Source organism: Dermacentor andersoni, chromosome 4 (assembly GCF_023375885.2).
Source record: "Dermacentor andersoni chromosome 4, qqDerAnde1_hic_scaffold, whole genome shotgun sequence".
Taxonomy (NCBI): Eukaryota; Metazoa; Arthropoda; class Arachnida; order Ixodida; family Ixodidae; genus Dermacentor; species Dermacentor andersoni.
The window spans coordinates 177,150,621-177,173,898 of NC_092817.1; the positions used below are offsets into that span (position 1 = coordinate 177,150,621).

General features: G+C 48.1%; 1 protein-coding gene across 1 annotated transcript in view; it reads left to right on the forward strand.

Moving 5' to 3' along the window:
* Nucleotides 1-20,664, forward strand: part of LOC129384964 (uncharacterized) — a 52,361-nt gene extending 31,697 nt beyond the window's left edge. The window contains exons 3-4 of the mRNA XM_055070698.2: nt 10,125-10,253; nt 20,278-20,664. Of these exons, the coding sequence (XP_054926673.2) occupies nt 10,125-10,253; nt 20,278-20,484 (336 nt within the window). The 3' untranslated portion in view covers nt 20,485-20,664. The remainder of the gene's footprint in view (nt 1-10,124; nt 10,254-20,277) is intronic.
* Nucleotides 20,665-23,278: the final 2,614 nt, after the last annotated feature.

The following is a 23,278-nucleotide window of genomic DNA, read 5'->3' on the forward strand; positions in this document are numbered from 1 at the left end:
ATTGCTATGCAACTTTCGCTTCTTATATCTAAAGGAGAAGTTGTACTCTTGGAGAGTGAGGCTCCCTCAGAGGAAGCGGCCATTTTTGTGTGACATTTGATTGAGCCACGTCAGAGGACAGGGGTCGGTCCCGAAGATGAACCTCGCTCCGTACAAGTAACACGACAACGTCTGGGCTGCCCAAACTAAACAAGCACATTCCTTATCTGAAATGCTGTAGTCTTCCTCTCTTACAGTTAGTTTACGGCTGGCATAGAGGATAGGATGTTCCTCATTATCGTCGCCGACCTGACTAAGTACCACGCCTACACCCCTGTCGCTTGCGTCACACTGAACTATGAATTCACACGACGAGAAATGAATAGCGTTTTCAAACCTTCGAAAGCGTTCTCTTTGTCCTTATCCCAGTGCACGCTATTCGGTGCTTCCTTTCGGAGGGCGTCCGTTACAGGACTTCCTATTTGCCAGTAATTGCGAATGTACCGTTGACAGTACCCAACAAGTCCCAAAAATGAACGAATGTCTGTTTTCATGCGCGGCTGTGAAAAATCTACAATCGTAGCTAGTTTCAGCTCGGCCGGTCGTCTTGTGCCCTGGCCGACAACCTGGCCCAGATAAGATACCTGCGAGCAGCCAAACCTACACTTTTCCGCCTTCATCGTTAAGCTGGCTTCCCTCAACCGCGAGAACACTTGTTCGAGGTGCGATACATGCTGTTTCCAGCTGTCCGAAAAAAATTGCTACATGATCAAGAAATGAGAAGGCGAACTCCTGCAAGTCTTTTACGACAATATCGATTAACTCAGAGAAGCTAAACGGTGCGTTCTTCAGCCCGCAGCTGAGGGCGAGAGAGCGAGAAATGCCTACAGGTGAGATAAATGCGGCATAGCGGCTGGCACTATCTGAGAGGGGAACTTGCCAGTATTCCCGCACGAGATCTATAGTTCAAATGTATTTAGCAGCGCTAAGTCTTTCGATTCGTTCCTCAATGTTGGGGATCGGGTACAGCTGATCCCTAGTGATTGCATTTAACTTACTGTAGTCAACACACGGTGAGGGTCCTTATTAGGGGTTCCTACCAGTATTAGCGGTGACGTGTAGGCATTCTCAGCGGACTAAATAACGGCCAACTCTAGCATGCGTTGTATCTCTGCCTCCATAATATCTCTCTGTCGTGGAGACACTTTGTAAGGCTTTGATCTTACTGGTTCGGTTGATGTCAGCTCTATTTCATGCGTTATTAGTTCGGCTCTACCTGGCCGATCACTGAATCTAGATATTCACCTAACAGCCCTCTTAGCTCATCTATCTGCTCGGGTCTAAGAGCGGGCGAGCTTACCGAATGTTTTAGTTCTTCTAGGCTGACGTCAGAGTTGGAGGTCGCCTTTTACAGTTTATACTTGGTACTAGTGTCATCCTCCCCTTTGATGGTACAGTTAACGACTCCGCTCCGCTACACGTGCAGCTTCATCAAATTGCAGTGGTATATCCTCACATCCTTCCTGCGACCACGCACTTTCAGAGCATGGTTAGTATCGGAAAGCTTGTGCAACAGTTTAACGGATCCGTCCCAGTGAACTTCAAGCTTGTTCTTTCCTGAAGCTTTGAGGATCATTACCTCCTCTCCGGCGTTAAACGTACGAAGCCTCGCATTCTTGTCGTACTAGAACTTTGCCTTCTATTGAGCTACTCCCATTTCTTTTCGATTAGTTCTTGGGTTGCACTTAGCCGTTCCAGCAGATTTAGCACGTACTCTACCACTGTTGGAGTCTCTCCTCTTTCCTCCCACATCTCTCTTATCATTCTCAATGGACAACGGAGTGTCCTCCCATACACTAGTTCTGCTGGCGAGAGCCCTGTAGCCTCATGAGAAACCGTTCGCAAAGCAAACAAAGTGACCGGAAAACAATTCTCCCAGTCCTCCTTGTGCTCGTAACAGAGCGCCCGCAAAACTCGCTTAAGCACTGAATGCCTCCTCTCTAGACAATTCGACTGAGCGTGATAGTCGGAACGGTGTTTGAACTTTACCCCGCACTTTTGTAAGAATGTGGGCATCACTAAGCTGGTGAATACTGACCCTTGATCCGCCTGAATTTCGGCTGGAAACCCAACTCGTGCGAATACTGACAAAAGCGCGTCTACTACTTCGATGGAGCTCAGCTCTTTCGGAGGGATTGCTCCCGGAAACTTTGCAGCCGTACACAGCATGGTAAAAAATTACCTGTAACCCGCCTTTGTCTTTGGTAGAGGCCCTACCGTGTCTATGACATGTCGTCTGAAAGGTTCTGAAATTGAGAGCACTACCTTTAGTGAAGCTTTTCAGGTTTCTCCTGGTTTACCCGAGCGCTGGCAGGCGTCGCATGAGCTTACAAAGTTTTCTACGTCTTTGAAGCAGCCAGGCCAGTAGTATTCCATAAGCAATCTTTCCTTCGAGTTTTTTATGCCTAGCTGGCCAGACCACCCATTTCCATGACAGAGACTCAAAAGGTCCTCCCAGTACTTAGTAGGTACGACTAACTGACCTAGACTCCTGCCCATTCGGTCTCTGTAGTGCCGATACAACAATCCTCCTCACTCTTGTATCGTCACGTTGCGCCTAGCAATGCTTTCTTTAGCTGTGTGATGCAATTTAGCTAAGCTGTCATCATCCTTTTGCTCGGCTACCAGTGACTCTCTGTCCTCACGTAAGAGCCGATCAAAGTTCTTTAAGGCCGGTGATAGCAACGACCCTGTCTCGCTTGCGAGTGCGTCAGCTGGCTCGTCCTGCAGGCGTGAACATTGACACCGTAGTAATACGCTCTGATTGAGCTGGTCAGCTGGCCGGGTTTCCTCAACCATTTGTAGTCCCTCGAACCTAGCTCGGATTCGGTTACTGATGTTACCTCTTTTGCTACTTCCGCTGGAGCAGCTTTCCCATTTTTAGCCGAAAGCGACGCTATTTTACGAGCTTTGCCTCGCGTCAACGCCTGTACTACGCCCTCTCGCAGTTTAAGCCCTTTGTCATGCAGTAACTGATTAGACCAATTTGAAAAAATGTAAGGGTACTGCAGCGACAAGAATTCCGAAACTGCAGCCTCGTTCACGAGCTCGCCCAACGGTCCACTGATTTTGACTTTGGCCATGGGCAGACACACCCTGTGTTCTTCTACAACCTCTGATCCATGCTACTTCTCCCGTGAAGTCATCTAACGTCACGTAAGGCGGAAGGACAATGTCCAAAGCAGCGACACTGTCTAGCAGCACCCGGCATGGTTTGCCATTAACTTGCAGGTCGTGAAGATATTCTCGTCTTTTTCATCCACGTAGGAGAAACTATGCTAGGCTTCCCGCAGTTTCCAACGATATCTCACAGTTTGTGGCACTTATAGCAGCGGAGCGATCTAAAGATACGAATGTTCTTTTCTGCTCTTTTTGTACGGTTTTCACGTTTAACTTCTCGCTCTTTTTTGACGTCTTTTCCGCCGTGTCTACAGGCTCCGGAGGTTTCGTCTGCGCACCCTTCTTGAACGGAAATGGTTTCCGCTGTCCCTTTCGACCGTCCCAATTTCCGTCCTCGGCGTTCAGCTTTCTACGCGTTGCGTACTCTTTGACTAATTCAGCCGCTCTTTCCACAGTGTTTACGTTTCCTCTGTCTTCCACCCAAAGCTTCACAAATTGTGGGATGCTTTTGTAAAACTGCTCTAGACACAGGAATTCAATAATCATGTCTCTGCTCTCGTACACTTTCACGCTTTTCAGCCACTCGTCTAGGTTTGCCTTTAAGCCTTATGCAAACTCCAGATACCCCTCGCTATCCTTCTTGCCCGTGCTTCTAAACCTTTGCCGAAAAGCTTCGCCTGAACGGCGGTACTTCTTCAAAAGACTAGCCTTAACCTTCGCATAATCATATGCATCGTGCGCACTGAGTCTGGTGATTACCTCCGCAGCCTCACACAGCAACACAGACAGCAACCGCTGTGGCCATGTAATCGGACCGAAGCTCATCTTTTCGCAAAACCTTTCAAAATTACCTAGGAACATGCCTATGTCGTTCCCGACCTGAAATAGCTTTAACAGCCTGTCCATGCGGTATGATGCTGCCTCACTTGATCGTTCCAGAGCCCCTTCCCTTCCTTGAGACCGCTCCAAACGTTTGCTTTCAAGTTCAAGTTGCATTTTTCTTAACTCGCGATCTTTCTCGCGTTCCTCTCTGTCCCGTTCTTCTCTCTCTCTTTCCCGTTCTTCTCTGTCCCGTTTCTCTCTTTTCCTAAGAAGTTCTAACCCAATTTCAATGTCCTCCTCACTGGCCTGTTCGGAAATCAGCTGCAACAATTCCGATTTTAACATTTTCTTGCGCACCTCTAGGCCCAGTTCCTCACCAACAGTCAACAATTCGACTCTCAGCAGTATCCTTAACTCCATGATTGCTGCTTTACTGCCTTGGTCCTGCTCGCTAAACATACCTAGGTAAACACAACCTGGCTAACAATCAACAACCCAGCTTCGATACTGTTCTAAACAGAACAACCACAACATTAAGCCTACAGAGTCAAAGCAGGAACCAAGCACTGACCGCAGACACAGCACCAAGTCGCAAAGTCCGCCTCACCGCTGCCAGCCAGCTGTAAGGATTGAGTTCAGGCATGAAATAGATAGTAGCTGGCCCATGCCGTCGTCCGACTCATCCACGCTAAGGACGATGTTGAAGGGAGAGACTTGTTCTCATCGAGAACCAGGAATACGGGATTTATTTACAATATCTGCATGAAGAATGGAGAACGTTACTGTTCATCAGTCTACAATGACTGAAAGAGAATGCACATTGAAGAGCCGACAACGGCTGCTTAAAAACCCTCTGTCCTCCATAGATCCCTAGGTGAAGGAAAACTGCCGTTTAACCTGCGACCGATGGGAGCGTCGAAAGTCTTCGTTGCCGACCCGCCTTTGAGGGGGAGGGTTCACACACTCACTTCCGCACTTTGGTTTCACTAAACACACCGAGGTGAGAGGGCTCTTGTAGGCAGGGGTCTTCACCCGAACAGGCGCCTCTTGATCCCACAGCTGACCCTGCAGTCAGCAGTCGCCTTGTCGGTCCATTTACTGTGACGACCTCTGGGGCCCTTGAGAAAGCACCATAAGACATCCCCTTCCAGGAGTTCCCCCGCTCCAAGGAAACCGTGAAGGCGGCAGCGAATCAACTAGCAATACTCGGCCCCCCGAACGTGGCTAGACATGCCGGCGCCTTCGGGCTGTTGACCAGGCCCATTGTTGTATTTACAAAGCGAGTCGTCGCAGCGGGCTGGGAAGGGTTCCGAGGTAGCTTCTCCGAAGATCGCCAGCCCCCGCAGGCTGATCGTAACAATACAGGCAAAATTACCGCGCGATTGGCCACTCGAGGCACTTTGCGTGTATTCGCTGGCTTTTTCAGTTTCGAAAAAACATTGTTGTGCTACACTGTATTGAGCAAGAGAAAACTGTATCGGGAGTTGCCTATGGTACTCTACCATTTTCTCATCGACACTTTTTATCTAATTATAATAATTGAGAAGTTGATTGATAACGTAGGACTAACTATCTAATTGGGCGAATCGCAAAAAATAAACTATGTACTGCAGGCGACGGCAAACAAAATCTCCTTGGTTCTGTCGAGCTACGAAGCATTTGTATATTTTTAGATTTTTGCCCAAGTGAAACACCCTGTAAAATGAGGTCTACCCCTGTATAGGCACAGAATCAAAAATCTTTCTTTACTTACAGATTGTGCTGTATGTGCCAATCTCACCTCCAGGAGGTCCGATCAGCTGCAGTGTACAAGCAATAAAAGACCGAAATCTTTGTTCGTCCCATGGGAACATCCATGATGTTCGTTTTTGGGGTAAAAGGAAAAATTAGAACTTCAGCTGTTTTTCGGTTTTCTTTACTAAGGTATACTAAGAGCTAGCTCTTTGCTCGTGTCACTTCAGCTTGGCGCAAAATACCTTAGACATCACAGTGCATAATGTTCGCGTCTGCTCGAAGGCCCGATTTGGACCTCTTAAAGAGCGGACCTGAGTCCGTCCCGGGCCTGCGGCCTCAAGCCCGAGACGCGGCCTAGGCCCGCGCTTTCAAGCCCGGACCCAGCCCGGGCCCACCGTAAAACGCTTCAGACGGCCCAGCGCGGCCCGCGGGCCGGGCCGGGCTCGGGCCGACCTCAAGGCCCGGGCCCATGCAGTGCTCTATAAGAGCCTACTGCAAGACGTTTGGAAATAATTTATGCTACTTTTACAGTAAAATACATCAACTTAAATTATTGAAGCACGCGTCATGCTATATTCGACGCATATTTGCAGCCCTCATACCGGCAACATCGTCTCGTGCAACAAGCCGGCTCAAAATCGTCGCTCGCAGGGAGTACGACTTGTAGGCGACGAGCGAACGCGACAGCCATCAGCATCGCCTCGCTTGTAGCTGTCGCGCGCAAGATCGCTTAGATGGGGTTAATACTTCATTCAGAAATAAACACTAATTTCTCATACGTTTTCATTGTGTTCAAGATATCGCGCACAATAGACCTCTTGCAGCATGCAGCTGCATGCCTGCTGCAAGGTTTCTAACCAGCACTGGCGCTGCACGTAACTTCAGTGGTCTCAGATTACCCATGGGCGAGACACCGTCAAGCGCGAGGCTTATATATAAGGAAAGCATGCTGCCAGCAAAATGATGACTTCTGTTATGTACCTCCTTATTCAACGGCGTTCCGTACACAGTAGACTGCCAAATTAATAAAGTGAAACACACAATACGCACGCTAAGCCCGCTCCGCAGAGGGTCAGAATAATGGGCTGGTGAACAAACCATTTTATGCGCCCTCTCGCTTCACGTCTTATTGAACATACCATGGTTCTGGCAGCGCTTGCCATTTTCAAAGCTCTTACTGATCGCGGCAAGTGATAAAATCACAAGGAGTTTTTCCGACGTCTGGCTTTTTCGATTGACATCGAGAGACACAGCGCGCTTGCCTAGTCCGTTGTCAATCGCGTCAACTAAGCGCGACGACGACTTCCTGGCGATAGCATATCATGTACGCAGAATATGCACCTAAGTTAGAATTCACTTACCGTGGAGGATTTGTAGTTATACCCAACGATTGACGAACGACTGTCATGTTTTCGCGGCGACGCGAGATGGCTGACACACGATTTCCCTTGGATGGCCTTCGTTCCTGCTCGCTGGACGTATTGGGGGTGAGGAGTTACGGAGTCGCCATCTGTCGGAAGCGCCTCCCTTGCTTAGTATGAGGGATCACGCGGCGTGCTCCTCATAAGTTTCGCTTAGGGCGCTCAATAACACCAAGCGGCAGCCCTCGTGGACATTTATGTAGGTACCCTCAAAACGAGGAAGCTTTTGACTGTCGATATAATAATCTTGGGCCAACTGAAAGCACAGAATCGTTCACAGACGCCATCTCCTTACTGAATACGTACAGTGAACGCCACTACGCGCGGTCGCCGCGATGGAGTCTACCGAACCGCCTTCTTGCGTGAAAGGTAGGCAATGGCTAAAAGTAAACTATGTGAAATATGTTCTTATAGTGGGCTGTCTGTATAACCAAATGGGACATAACAGAATGAAGCCTCAAGGCAGCGATCGCACGGGCTCGGCGTGACCGACTGCGCGTCTGCATGCATGTCCACGCACAATGTTTTGCTTTCGCTGTGAGCGCGTTTTCGCACCGTGCTGTGAGCTTTAGGCCGCAGCATATGAGCATGTGGCGGTACACTAGCAACCATTGTTGGGTGGGCGCTATTAGAACTGTTCAAAGATAATTTCGTTATAGAGACTTGACGCCTACGGTGACTGTGATGTACCGTCGCGATGATTTAATCTTTTTTTGTCTTCTAAATTATTCGACATTTAAATACTCTCAAGTTGCGTCGCAATGTATGTTTAACGGTCTTCTCAGTGTGCGATTTCCATTTGCTTGTTTTTGTAATCCAGTGCATTAATTCGTAACACAAGTATGACCCTATGCCATGCTTTTCTTTAATGTGTGTCTTACCGCTCCCTTTCCGTTCCAGTGAACTTGGCAGTATATAGCATCAACAAGTGGATAGACCAAACCGTCCTGACATTAGCCGGGCAGCGAGCGTGGGCGAGCGTCTCAGTGCGCGTGTTCTGCTACTCACCGAACATCGTGCAGTCCCGGCACCATAGCAGAAATATTCCTCGCGACTAAGCTTGCTGCATACCCGAGTTGCAGCCGATGGCTGTCCGCTGGTTCTAAGTTTCACCAGCCAAGCTTCACGCAGCTCCTTGCCCTGCTACTACGTGTGAATAAGGCTCAAGCCGGGCTCAATTGCGTACGTCCGGCACTGCGGCACAGAGATGATGCCTACCATGATGCACGCCTCCAAAGGCAGCCACTATACCTATTGTAATAGTTTCAGATGTTGGCTTGTTGATATCCAAGGCGGTAAAGCCTCACCACTTAATCAGAACCGCGGCGCAGGGGGGACTTTAAACTTTCGTTTTCAGCTCGCTTCGACCCTTCCGAAGATGCCGACGCGGCCGCTGTGTCCACGTGCTCCCTCATGCTACTTCAGGCCGACGGTGGCGCCAGCTTTTCCAGTGGTGAAGCTCGCCCCCAATACTGTCTCCGGTGCTGTGCTGTTCCGCGATGTTGAGCGCGCGCGGTGGAGCAACCCCGAGTGAAGATGTAGAGCGCTCTCTCCACGTTCTTTTGAAGAACTGTGGCTGCCTATTCGCTTAGAAGCAAAACGTTGTGTCCTTTGGTCAGCTTGCGTGAGTGATACATCGCCATGTTCGGGGCGAGCCTCATACAGTAGAAGCAGACGATTACGTAACATTTCGTTCTCTATTGCCGCAAGAGTAGAACGGGCATTTTACTCTCTCTCAGAAGGGCAGAGTGAAAAACATAGTTCACTCTCTCCTTGGTGACGGAATGGACAATGCATTTCACTCCACTCGACATTTTGCGAGAGTAAAACAACGCTTTGATGAGTAAATCGGCCGCTTCACCCCTGCGATACCCTCCCTATAGAGTGAGCTGTGAGAGGCCCGCTACCCGGGCTGTCCCGCTGCCCGAGCCTTCATGCCATGTTTGGACACTACGTGTCAACGCAAGGGCACCATAGCCGACGACCTGTAAAAGTTGTGCTACAAATGCATTGAATTCAATGAAATACACCTGCGCTAGCCCAGTAAGCTGATCGCAAATATGATCATTCCAACTTGGATCAACATACTTGCTGCCGAGCTGTACCTCTCTCAACGCCGAGTGAAAGGCTAAATTTACCTCCTATTGCGTCATGTGTGGCACGACAATGGTGCCATCCTTTAATTATTGAATATTGATCGAGTAATGAGATCGAGGATGCCGACTTTCTGCGCTGATATTCACGGTAGCATTAGACATTGAGTTATTTGGTGTAGCGCTCTAAAGCCACTATGTCATTACGAGACACGCCATAATGGGTTACCCCGGACTCATTTTGGCACATACCGACAACGGGGAATGGTCCAAAAAGCGACCAGTACTTTTAAAATATGAAGAAATGAAGAAACACATGCCTGTACAAATGGCTCGTCACATTGCTGAGCACGGGCACGCAAGCCCAGATGCACGCATAAATTTTCTTTACGCCAAAGCAGCAAGCCTGGAATGGGCAAATTTGTAGCGTTTCATTACCCGCTTCACGAAACGTTCACATCAAATAGGTCCCAACACTGGCGTTGGATCTGCATATTTCTTTTAGTTGAGGCACGCTACATTCCTGCTTAAGCGCTGGTGTGGTAGTGCGTTCTTGAATATAGACTAGCATTCGCAATGCTCACACAATCTGTTTAGAGAAGATTGTTCCGCTATAGAAAAGTCGGCAGAATTGGAAAATATCCTATAACTTTCCGACAACATTGTAACAGTGTTGTGCTGATGATTAAACGGTTGGCGAGAAAGATACACAATGTACGCGTGTGGACACTGACATAATAGTTCTTATTTACGAGTAGTGCCTATGAGTTTACTTGTTTGTCATTCTTGTGCCTAGAGGTTTTGGAGACGAGGATGCACCAATTTGCCCGAATTAATCGGTTTGTTGAACGCATTTAATCACGCGTTGCTCCTTATGCGCGGTTGTTTTTCGCAGGAATGCAATGCCTCAGCAGATTTTCAAGCGAATTACAAACACGACTCAACGCTTCTGTCTGCCATGACGTTCAGTTTAACAAGTCACGTTGCATTGACTTTTGACACTTCCACTACACTTGTAGAGAAGGTAAGCTTTTGTCTCCCATATAATGGCTGAGAAAATATAGTATTTTATCCTTTATTTAGCAACAAAAGGGGGGTTTAGGCCGGCATGTGCGCTTGTGGAGCAGCCGCGGAAAAAGTGAAACTAAGTTATGTCCTCCTCCTCGTGAACTGCTTCCTCGAGAGTTAGAATGACGTTCATGTAAAGCCACCATTTGTCTAAACCTGCAACATCTGTTTCTTTTTCCTTGTCAGTTCAATAACTAGTACGCAAGGATGCCTGGAAGGCGCATGCGGTTACGTGCAAGATTACCTTATATGGTTCAGAACTGCGTGCTTTCGAGGTTGTAAGCAGCTGCAATTCGCAGCATTTTTTTTCTTATTGGAATTCTATACTGGCCTTGTGTATCGACGAGGCGGCCTTCATGGCTGTATTGCTTGCCTTGGCTTCCTTCAAATTCGTGCATTAGGCAAGCGTGGGTGTCACGTGTCTCGAGCGATAGTGAACCAAACATAAGAACCGCGTCTGCCACCCAAAGAGTTTGGTGAATAAACCAGAAAGAAACATTAGGCAAGACATTAGATGCAGTGCAAATTATTTCTTGAAATTTTTTTCCAACATGATGACCGTCATTATTAAGCGGTGGGTGAAGCATTCCCGTTGTTTACTGAGCTTATATAACACACTATTGTGAAGGAAATTCTCTTTTATTACTAGCGGTGCTTATGTTCACATATAAAGGTCAGCGATGCATAGGAATTTCCGGATAGCTGACGTTCGCGTTCATTTCTTTCCTTCGATATTTCATGTGTCACTGCAATGATGTCAACAGTGCCTCTGCAAGTTGGTAACGTGTAAAATGATTTATTTCATACGTTCAAGTAACCAATTTCGGTCAACCATTTGTTTTTGAACTTCGACTAAATGGCTGTAGAGTTGCCTGTCTCAAGAACGAACACTAATGAAATACGGTTGTGATGTTTGATTATGCAGTGGAGTGAAATCTATTTATGCGATGCTTGTCCGGTGTCAGTCATTACATGTAACAGGCACGTTGTTTTTTTCAAGAATAACGTGAAATACTCCCCCGTAAGGCACATGTTTGGAAAAATACCGACTGTAGGCCCAGCAGAGGCGACCAAAGTATTTAAACTGAAAGCGCTGAGCACGGTCAGTACGAGCACGAGAACAAGCCTGTGCCGCGAGTCGTCGATCGGTTGTAGACACCAGACAGCGTTTTCTTTGCGCTATAGACCACTGAGTTAGACATGCACAAGAGCTAACTTGATGAGCTTACTTTAGTTCCTTAACCATTCAGCAGATCCACTCGTCCTCTGCGCGCGTAGCACGCCACCGTGCTCTCTACTTCGGCTGTTGACCCTTTCCGTAACAGGCCCTTTTCTTGTGCTTCTCCCCTCCTCCTCTATTGCAAGTTGCTAGCACAAATGCACTGTGCTACGTGTCACAGAAATGTAATAAGTACTGGCTATCTTGAGAATGGGATCATAAAGGGACATGAAAGGCACATATTAAGTCAAGCTAAAGTGATAGATTAGTGATTGAGAATTTCTAAGGCCTCAATAGGGCGTCGCCGAGGTAACAAAGGCAAGTTGACCATTTGAAACCTTGAAGCACAGTCCATCATCGGTTCTAACGTAGCGGAGGCATTGCATAAACCGAACCGCATAACCTTGAATTGGTAGAGGCCATCTGGAGTGACGAAAGCGGTCTTTTCTTGGTCTTGCTCATCGATGGAAATCAGCCAATAACCCGATCTAAGGTCGGCGGACGAAAAGTATTTGGCATCATGAAGACAGTCGAGAGCGTCGTCGATTCATGGTAAAGGGTAAACTTCCATTTTAGTGATTCGGTTTAGGTGGCGGTAACAACGCAGAGACGCCACGTGCCATTTTTCTTTTTGACGAGCACGACGGGCGACACCCAATGACTCGACGAGGGCTCAACAACGCCTCTGGTGAGCATCTTGTTTACTTCCTGCTGAATAACTTGCCACTCTGCCGTCCGCTCTCCCGCGGACACGCGTTACGGTCGGCGGTGAATGGAACTAGCATCACCAGTGTTTATCCGATGCTTAACAAGGGACGTCTGACCAAGTGGTCGATTGTTAGTGTCACATATGTCGTGGTAGGAAAGCAAAAGGCGATATAGGGCGGCTGCTTGGCCAGGTGCGAGGTCCGGAGCGACCATGGGACATAATGGGCCGTCAAGATTCAAGGCATCCTGCGGGTAATTAGGAGAATCTGGAGACGCGTCGGCTGCGAAAGCAGTGACGTGGTCGGCTGTCACTGACCGAAGCGTGGCCACCGCTATGCCTTCAGGTAACACTTGCTTCGTCAAGCCAAAATTAATAATGGGGAGACACGTCTGTTTGGCGGCAAGGGTTACGACGGAGTATTGCACAGAGATGTCGCGCGCCAGGAGGACATCACGAATAGGTGCGAAAACGTAGTCGCCATCAGGCGCGGTGGCCGTTGAGGGCAATTCGACGAACGTTAGGACTTTTGGAGGTAAGCGAACAAACGCTGTAGTGCAGAGGGGGTTCGGGTGTTCGGGGCGAGCGTCTGAATGAAGAGGAAGCTCGAGGCACAGTGTACCAGTGGAACAGTCAATGAGGGCAGAATGCTTCGTCGGATAGTCGAGCTAGAAGATTAGGTCATGAGGGCAACTGGTCAGCACTGTGAACAGGACTGGAACTTGGCGGCCAGCAATTCCTATGCCAGCAGAGCACATACCACTGACGGCAACAGTGACGCCATTGGCAACGCGTACTGCTCGAGTGATGGCAGGCGTAAGGAATTTTTTTGAGGCGACGACATAGGTTAGCGCTCATTATGGACAGTTGGTCTCCAGTATAAAATAATGCCGTCAACGGAACACCATCTACGTCTACTTCAATTAGGGTCATGTCGGTGAGAATCATCAATGGAGGATTTGGACAGGACGAACGTGATAAAGCACTACCTCCAAGAGCTGCATGGCATAGTTTTCTGCCCGTCGGCTTGGCGAGGAAAAGCGGTGAGGTTGGGGCGACGGGGAGCGACGGCGTTGAGGCGACGGCGATCGCACGGAGGAGCGGCTGTGAGGAGCATAAGAAGTATGGTACAGACGGCGAGGTGAATAACGGCGAGCGTCAGCGTATGGGCGAGGAGCCGGGACTGAGCTCCAGTACGGCGGCACCCAGGTGGTGCAGCAGTGGCGGGCTACATGACCAACGCGATGGCAGCGGAAGCAGATCGGTTTGTCGTCTTGGGTTCGCCATGCACCAGGATTGCGTGGTCTGGGAGCAAAATAATGGTCATTACAGGTTGTGGACATGGGAATAGGTGCCGAATAAGGTCGCGAGACAGAGCAGGCCGTAGTGATGCCAATGTTTTCGATTTTTTGTTGCACGACTGCTTTAATAACAGAAATAGTGGGGGCCGCTTGGTCGAAGGTAGCGTCAAGGGGTCGTGGATGAAGGGGGGCCAGACTCGCCGCTTCAATCTCACAGCGAACGATACGTGTGTCGTTATCTTGAAATGGTCGTGTGGTGGTAAGAGCGGAGGAAGAGGACGTGGCAGGGGTGTTTGGGAGCCGGGAAAACTGCGGGACGACGCGGCGGCAATCTTTGGCGATGGCGTCGACGGTAGAAACGTCATTTTAGACCAGCAAATTGAACAACTCGTCAGCGATGCTTTTTGGGATATGGCCCACCTTGTCAATCTCGGTCATATGCTCGTCGACTTTCTGGCAAAGCGAGAGCACTTCCTGTATGTAGGAGATATACGATTCGGTCGATGAATGGACACGGCTGGCAAGCTCTTTTCACACAGCCTGTTTTGGACCTGATGGGTAGCCAAATAGGTCGCGAAGCCTCTCTTTCAAAATATCCCAGCTGGAGAGCCAGACCTCATGGGTGTGAAACCAGACACGCGGTGTCCCGTCTAGATAAAAAATCACATTAGCAGGCATGATGGTAGGGTTCCAGTGGTGGCTTTGGCTAGCGCGCTCATGCATGCGGAGCCAATCGTCGACCTCAACGCCATTTTGGGCGGGGAATGTCCCAGGATCACGGAGACTAGGAACCGTAACGTACGTTGTGGTTGGCACCGCAGGTGTACGTGCCAACGGGATGGTTCCATCGGAAGCCATGGCTGAGAAGGCAACAGTGCGGCCGCTTCGGAGCCCCGTGGCGAGGACGGGGAACATTCCACCTCCACCACAATGTTACGCGAAGGACGAGTCATTAAGACGAGCAATTATTTACAGGTTATATTTACAAAAGCGGTTGAAGCGCTGACCTGTTAGATTCACCACGCGAGCCCAGTTCGTTCTTCCTTCTCTTTTCTCGAATGATGGCGCCTACGCACCTCGTCCAAATAATTAAATGCCTCATACGTGTAGAAATATTATCGCAAACAGAGGCTTAATAATCGAGCAATCGACGTAAATTCAGGACATGATTAGTGACTTCACCGGGACATTCAAGCACTTGCCCGATGACGAAAGCACTCCTCGGTTAAATTCTGTCGCGAATACTCAACCGCTACTAGCAATAAAATCCTTCTATTGTATTTCAAGAGGAAATCAAATGCTACCAGTCCAGTTATATATTACTTTATGCAAAAAAGAACTCCTTGTAATTACCCTTGGCAACGAAGCCGGCGGTCGAAAAGTTTCATTTTCGCTCGACTCCGCGTCACCCACGCTTTCGCCTTTCACTAGTTTCATTATCGCGTAAGGGGGCGCTGGTTTTGCTGTGTCGCAACACTCCCACAAACTCTAAGTAGCGGAGAATTCAACTTCCGTGTGATGACGTGGGATGCCCGAACGGTCTACGCCACATGACCAGAAAGCAGCTGCAGCGGCGAATCCCCAGGGATGAACCTCCTCACGGCTGCCATTGCCTGTTTTAAAGCAGTCGCTCTTTCGACGCTAGCGCCAACATTCCCTTCAGGCGATACTTTGTTCAAATGGCGCCGCACACGATTGTTTATGTTGCCATGGGAACAGGAACTGCAGCCGCGTGGCGCCTCCTGATCCTAGCTCATTTTCTTTTTGTTTTTATTATGACGACCCGCTCCGCTCCCTTTCCACCTTTTCGCATGCCCCGCAGACCTTTACTTTTTCTTTCTTTTTGCCTGTCCGCGGCGCGTTTATTTTTTTATCGCGCGTGTGCGTTACGGCAGACATTGGCATTGTGAACTAACGCGTTGTGCACCGTGGTGCCCTTTATGTGTCTGTACGCACGCAGTCTAGCCCATACTTTGAGAATGACAGCATATGCCAAAACATATGTAAATTAAGCTTGCAACAGAACAGATCCTTGGCCTTGTTTTATTGACTTCCCTTTCCGAAAACAAAGATTTTCGCATAACATTGTATGATACACGATCAGAAAAAGAACAAAAGTGAAAAAAGCATGACATGTACATGACTACTAAACAACAGAAAAGTTCACAGACATTGAAATAACAAAACAAAACCTAAGAAAACGCAAACATCGTTTCACGTACACACATATAAAAACGAATTTTATATAATGCCCTAAAGATGAAAGTGTACAAGAGCTTCTGATATGCGCAGTGAGAGCTTATGATACAGCGAGTTGGCCGGAACATCTAAGAATGGCGCTACGTTTGGAAAATTGAGGGGTATAACGTGCTTCCCCTTGCTGCCTGATGCTGGAGCTCTAAGCAGCCTCCGCAGAGCACAGGCCAAGCGCTCGCATGTTCGCTTTCATAAAGGACCACCCTTGTACTTGTGCCTTGCGATCTCCTTGGGTCTGCGCGCTCAGCTGTTGTCTTCTGGCGCCCGGAAGAACCTTACAGGGCTTGTTTTTGAGGTATTCGTGCAGCACTGCACGATGTACGAGCGGTGCGAGTCGTGAAACGGGTGAAAGAAACATCGTGGAGCACAAGCATGCAGCTATCGAGGACCACGAAACCGACGAAATTACCCACGCCAGTCCAGGTACAGCAGTGCCTGCTTCGCGATTACAGCAGATAACAAAACATGAAACTTGATGCAGTGGGCTAAGCAGACGCTGGGCCCGCGGGCGCGCGCGGTGACAATCGAAGGTGAGGGAGTTGTGAGAGACGGCAATGGGAGAGGTGTTAGGAGGAGGGATGAAGAGAGGAGTTGAGAGGACTGAAGTTCAGAGGAGGGGCAACCTCCTTGATCGACACGTCTGGGCACGCGCAAATCTTGGAGATCGTGGAAGGGAAGCGGATTTAATTTGCTGCCCTCCTGATGGATGGCGCCAATTACCTCTGCCACTTAAAGCCCCTTAAACTTCGTAAAGTAGCGACACTCTCCTCCTCAGGCTTCACCCCTCCTCGACCGTGGCGCCGCCTACACTGCTAGAGCGTAGCAACGGCGCCAACATGCGCTCCTCGCCACTCCGTAGACGCTTCTCAAGCAAAAATGGCGCTGATGCCCGGCGCGAGGGACCACATGATGCTATTAGGCCAATAGCAACGCGGCGTTGGCCTCGATCAGAGCGCGCGAGGAGGAGGCGGCATTCTTCAAAGCGTGGCAGTACTTTACGAAGTTTAAGGGGTTTTACTGCCACTGAAGCGGGGAACTTTCCGAGGCCGGCTGAATCCGCCACCAACGTTGTCCATCACTCTGGATGGATTGATTGATGGATGGATGTTATGAGCGTCCCCTTTGGAACGGAGTGGTGGGTTGCGCCACCCCGCTCTTGCTATCATACTGCCTAATGTCCTACCTAGGTTAAACAATAAAAAAGAAAAAGACACTTTGAACTACCCCACCCAAATTTTCTGCTCCCCTATTTCGAACTGTGCTTTTGTACGTCTTTTGTACGTCTGTGCTTTTGTACGCCTTTGTACGTTTTTTGTCGTTTCCCTACTTTTCGTCCAAAAATCCGCCAATCGCCTCTGTCTTGGCTCGGTAGCGCTGTCAATCGGCGGAGTTTTGCTCACCGACCGCAGGAAAGGGTGGTGAGGGCATATGCAACGTCACGATCCCCCCTCCGCCTCGACTGGGTAGCGGGAGATCTATATTTCGAAAAAGCCATTCGGGCCCTTCAAATGCAACTTTCTCATAAACTAAGTCTTTTCTTGGAGTAAAACAAGCGTTGCAAGGTTTCTGGAACGGTATTTAAACAGTCCACGTCAACTTATTATTTGCCTTTAGTGTCCCTTTAAGGGAACCGCGTAGTAAAATACCAGCAGAAGACATGTAAAGAACCAATTTGGGTGTCACTTTTATTGAAAAAAAAACGCGCTTTCCATTGCTTGGCTGTTCATTAAGTACCAATAACTTAATTTGATTGCTTTCATTTAATACAGGATTCTCTCGAGCGGGTGTCATGCTGCGCAGTTGTTGCAGTAGACTGTATATAGTTTCAGTCGGGGTAGAGTCTTTAGCTCGCCCCAGTTAGTGTACCGTTGTTTTGTTCAACTCAGTGGTCGTTTCTCATCACGCATGTGATGATTCTCGGTTAAGATCGTCGGATCGATGATTACCGAACTCGCAAATCGTTTCCTTCGTAAATGACGGTGCCGTTTTCTTTTGAATGCTCTTCAAATTTCCTGTTCACGCCACCTGCGGTCAAAGGTTCTGTGCGTTTAGCGCAAATATTCCTAGGAGCTGCTCCCATGTTCCTAGCAACATAGTGCTTAAGCGGAATAAAGATGAAGGTTGATTTTTGGGCCACACCACTTTTTCATCCCCGTTTTTTTTCACCTTTTAGCCAACCACTGCTAAATGGTATGAATGTGATAAATTTAGCTATAGCCCAGATATCCCAGATGGCAGGTTTGCTACTAATAGCGTGAATTGGCTCTGGTTATTTTTGTCCTACTTATATTATAGCGTGTTGTATTACTGCATTGGACAAACTTTCGGGTATACTTCTGTAATTCGCGTATGTTGTATATAAGCCCGTAATATTTTCCTGAATATTTCTTCCCTAATTCACAGCCCTTTCTGATGTCGAAAGGTGCCGAGGGTAAACAAATAAATGCCAAAGTAAAAGTAGTGGAGATATCGACAGCTACACGTGAATAGTAGGAGTGTATTGGAGTGTTACCAGCTTGCGCCATAAACGCATTCAAATTTATTCGAAGTTGTAGAGCGAGAGCGTTCAATCAGAAATATCCTGGCAAGCGAAAGCCAACATGTGGGCGTCAGCAGTATGAGCTGAAGTGGATGACAAAGTGTTATGCGCCTAGATATGCGACAAGCGACATACCGCACAAACGCAAAGCGTCTGTAGTGGTTGCTGAACGTGCTTAGGATGGACACAGAGACAGCGTTCGGTTTGCGCTGCAACAGCGGAAAAATGGCGCCAAGTGTGGCGGTGGGCGAGGAGCACACGCTGCGTGTCGCCATATGTGCAAGTGCGAAACTGTCCTCCCCACTGCATCAAAACGAAACACTCTTAGCAGATTAGGCGGCTCTCCTGTTTATTTTGCTGCGTGCTCTAGCCCACGTAACTTGGGATCAAGCAACCATGATAGGTGTTGGAACCAAGTCCTCGCACGAAACCGGTCGAGCACTAACAAAGCTTGGCTGATGTTAGGGTTCTTGTGATTTCAGTATTATATTAGCTAATTCAATGTAATCTTAGTTTTTTTCTATAGCAGTGTTACAATAGAACATGTGGTATCATTTTATGGTAGGCGCCATTTAAATCTCGATTTGTTAACATTATGGGTCCACGCAGCATGAACAGTTATACCATCTTCAGTTGAAAAACAGTGCTGTTTTCTATTTTATGTCAGGCGTCTGCCGTGACAAGCTTTGAAGGTGTTATTGATATTCGCGCGTTCGTATCCGCCTTTTTTATAGCGCAGAGCTTAGGCACCCGTTCCTGCGGCGAGCGTAGGCGTTGTTTCTCCTAACTGAACGAACGAACACAGTAAAAGATAAAACTGATCGCGTATCGCAGCGGCCGATAAAAGACGGCGATAGCGAAGAGAGCGCGAGGAGCAAAGCGAAGGCGGAGGGTGCAGCGGGACCACGAGGCGCAAAGCGGAGCAAGAGGGTATGGCGAAAGCGTGAGCAGAAAAGCGTAGTGCCGTGCAAGACAGGCTTTGCGGCGACGATGGCTACGAGATGGCGCCAGAGTACCGCGCGTCGTCTGTGCGTAAACAAAGCGCTGCATGAGCGTAGGGTATGTCTGCGGCGGCTGCTGTGAATTGCGTCCATGCGGCTCCCACGTGCCGCCTCTCGCCGTCTCCCGAAAAGCGCGGCAGTCGCGCCACACATGGCTCCAGTTGCAACGTGCCGCACGAGACAGATTGTTCGTGCCAGCCAATATATCGCCAAATGAAAACACATATACGCCTGCTCTCAAATTTTCATTATTGAGTATCGCAATCGCCGGTGAGTTTTTTTCTTCTTATTTTGTGGTTAGGGGAAAAGGTATAAATCAGAAACTTGGATCTTGAAGGTATAAGGAATTCTTCGTGTTTGAAGGATCCACTGCAGCGCATACCTCTAAGACAAGCACAAGAAAACAGGGAAAGGAAGTTAAGGTATCATTTGATTAGTAATTGTGTATACCCAGAATACATGAGAAGGAAGATACTGAAGCACGAGGGAAGGGCATTTGTGACTGAATATCACGTTGAGGACCTGTATACGGTAGCCGTCACAAGACGAATTTTTCCTGTGACTGTTTCGAATGGCGTGCTTACGTTTCTTTGGTGAGATTGTATTTCGAGCGCTGGTGAAACACATTTCGGGGTTTGCTCACTTCGTCATAACGATTACACTGTTACGTACATAGCCCACGTCACTAGCGGCAAACTGCAGCAACGCATAATAGCATGCATGCACTGGAAAAAGCAGTAGCTGTGATATATCAACAGTCGTAGTTTGCCAAGCCATAGGTCACATGGGGGGGGGGGGGGGGCGGCGATTTGCTGAGTCTCCAATTGGACCACTGGGCATTTTAGTATTCGCTCTTAGATGCTTCTTCAAGTATAAAAAAATAATGTTTTTGCTTATAGAGTCAAGCTTCTACTTGTGACGCATTTTCAATCTTTTTTTTTCTTTCTCCTCCTTGCAGGCCTGTGACACAAAAGAGTACTTCTTGGGACTACCGATCACACTAGCTGCCTACGATGTAGACTACGACAATTTCATCACACCATGTCCTAGTCTACACATCATGCAACCGTTTCAACGTGTTAATGTCCTTGGCAAGCTTAGCATCTACATACGCGATAATTTCTACACTTATGGGGCGAAAACAGATTGCTATAATATTGCGTGAATACACTGATTTCGCTATAGGAACTCTGATTATGACGACAATCATTTAGTCGCCGTCACTACGGGCTGAAAACATTTTCTATAGTATAAATGCTGCATGGTATTGTTTCTTTAAATATTTGCTGGCAAACATCTTCATAACATTCATGCTGAGTCATGCAATAAAAAACTGACTTTGTTATATGGACCACCTCCAATTTTCATTGATATTGCAGTAAAACAAGCCATAATCTCTTTTTGTATACTATGTGCGATCGATGATTAAGTGAGTGAAATTACACCCATCCTGCCACAGAACGACGGTTGTAATGATGTAATGTGATGTAATGTAATGATGTTCAATTAAAGCTGAGAAGCAGCAGATAACCATCAGCCCCGCAGTTCGAAGAGCCTCAGCTCTCTTGCCAATGACAGCACGGGTCGTCGTCGTCGTCTCCGAGCTGCTATCGGAAACATGAGGCGCGTCTGCTTCAGTACACTTTCTCTAATACTCGTTCGTTGTGTTTGTTTACATAGACAATGCATTACTTAAATGTGCTACATACGAGGCACGAGGAATGGCTCGATTGCGTTAACATTCATTGAAAACAGGGGGGAAACTTATTGCGCAATATTTCGTTTCATTTCAGACGAATTTATGCGTTGTTCTTACATCCTAGAAAAATGCACAATATGTTCTTTTTTTTTTGGATCGATAAAAATGAACTATTCCCGATTAGCTAAAAAATTCTACTAAAAACCCCTCTGGTAGTTGCCTGAGTATGCGTAAGCGTCATACCACTTGCGCATCTCCGCGCAAGCCGGTGTCTTTAGCAATGTTACGAAACTTGATCCGACCAGTATGAACGGCAGCGCTGCGACGACACGAACTGCTGCCGAAGGAGGCGCAAGGCTAATTGGTGACGTAAGAAAACTACAGCAAGTGGCGTTGCCAGGTGCGCTAATGACTTTCCGATTACTGTAATTTGTTATCCCTCTTTGGTGCCTAATCCATCTACGTCAAAACATTATCAAACGTGATCAATCGTGTTGCTCCCGCGGCTGCATATGGTGCGGCCGCGTGGGCCTATGTTCTCGCCGCTTAGTTCGCGTTGAACTGAAGCTCGTAGCCCTTATCTTAAAAGCGATCTTTCATGAGGACGCAGTGCCCCTAGTGCTGATAGTTTCGTGTGCACTGTGTTCCCAGGCCGCACGAAGGTGAATTTGCTCGCTGGGGCGGGCCCCACCTTTAATGTAATCGCGTTACGTGAGGGATGGAAGGAGGGGCTTTTTCGATGGGTAGGCATGAAAATACCTACGCGTTTGAAGATACGGTAGCAATCACTTTACTCCAAAAATCATCCGCCAGTAAAAAAGAACATCCATCTGGTGGAGATGCTATGATCCAACTCATTGCGTCCTTGAAACAAATTTACCTTTCACAACAAAAGAGCAAAAAGCTCAAGCGAAGCAATCGTCCGATCATCAATGTAGCCTAAGGGTCGACCAGAGATCGACAAATTTTGATAAACTGCTCATAAATTGCCTCGAGCGGCCAGTCAGGCCGCAATCTTGCGCGTGTTCGCGGGCTTCTTTCATGCTCGGAAACACACTTCAATGTAGCACGTATTGTGCAGCAGAAAGCTTTTCCGCTGTGCACAGGCTAGCAAATGTTGAACCTTATCACTCAGCGCAAGACGCGTCTGCATAATTTGGAACTTACGCTAATGTTATTGCTCATTCTGTCTGTTCTTTATGTCCTCGCCAAACCTTGTAATATGAAATGAAAAGTAGTGGGCGATTCGTGTAGTAGTTTCTGGAAACCACGCGGCTACCATGGATTTCAGTAGAACCTTCGACGAATGATGGACAAAGCATGTTGCGAAAATAAGTTTAGTCATTTTTTTCTAAAGAGAATATGGTACACCAAGTGAAACAAAGAATCGCCATAAGAACCCACGCGCCTTGCTTATTAAACGATGGAAGGAGCATCAGCGGAGCGGGAACGAAGCATGCGCCGAGCGCAGAAGAAGAGAGGGTAGCGGCAGACAGGCGTGCCCATGGTTCTTATGCAAAAAGAGGTGAGGCGTGCAGACAGGACACAAGAGTAGAGAAGTGGACAACACGATGCGTTCGTGTTGTCCACTTCTCTACTCTTGGGTCCTGTCTGCACGTCTCACCTCTTTTCACATGATGAATTCTTACGAACTCGCTAAGCTTTCTGTCGTTCTAATGCCCGTGGTTATTCGAATACGAACCATGATGGTAGACAGACGTGAGCGGGCAACATGGTCGCCAAAGGAAGTGCGTGTTATTATGCGTTATGAATGGGCACGTGTTCCTTGCTATGAAAGCGGCACTCTCGGAACGTCGCCTCCGAAACAATACTGAGGTTAAGCAGGCCATGCGACAATTCGTTGCATCGCAGGGCACCCAGATTTGCCAGAGTTGTTTCTTCAAACTGATTGCATGCTACGACGAATGTCTCAGTGCCGGTGGCGACTATGTGGGAGAATAGTACGACGTGTACATTCCGTGATGCCATGGTGTAGGCTTTTGTCAATAAAGCTTCCTTTTGAATATAAATGACAACTTAATTCCGGAACGTCCCTCGTATAAAACCAAACGCGTTTGACCCGTGAATAGATTTGGACAGTCGCCGACTGTGTTCGCCAGTATCGTTGTGCTTTGAGTGCACGGGGTTTTTGTGGACAAACGTTCACCCAGTAAAAACTTAGTTTCCTCAATCATAGTTTGCTGCTGTGCTCTTCACTGTCACTACTACGTGACCAAATGAGAAATTTATCAGGATAAAC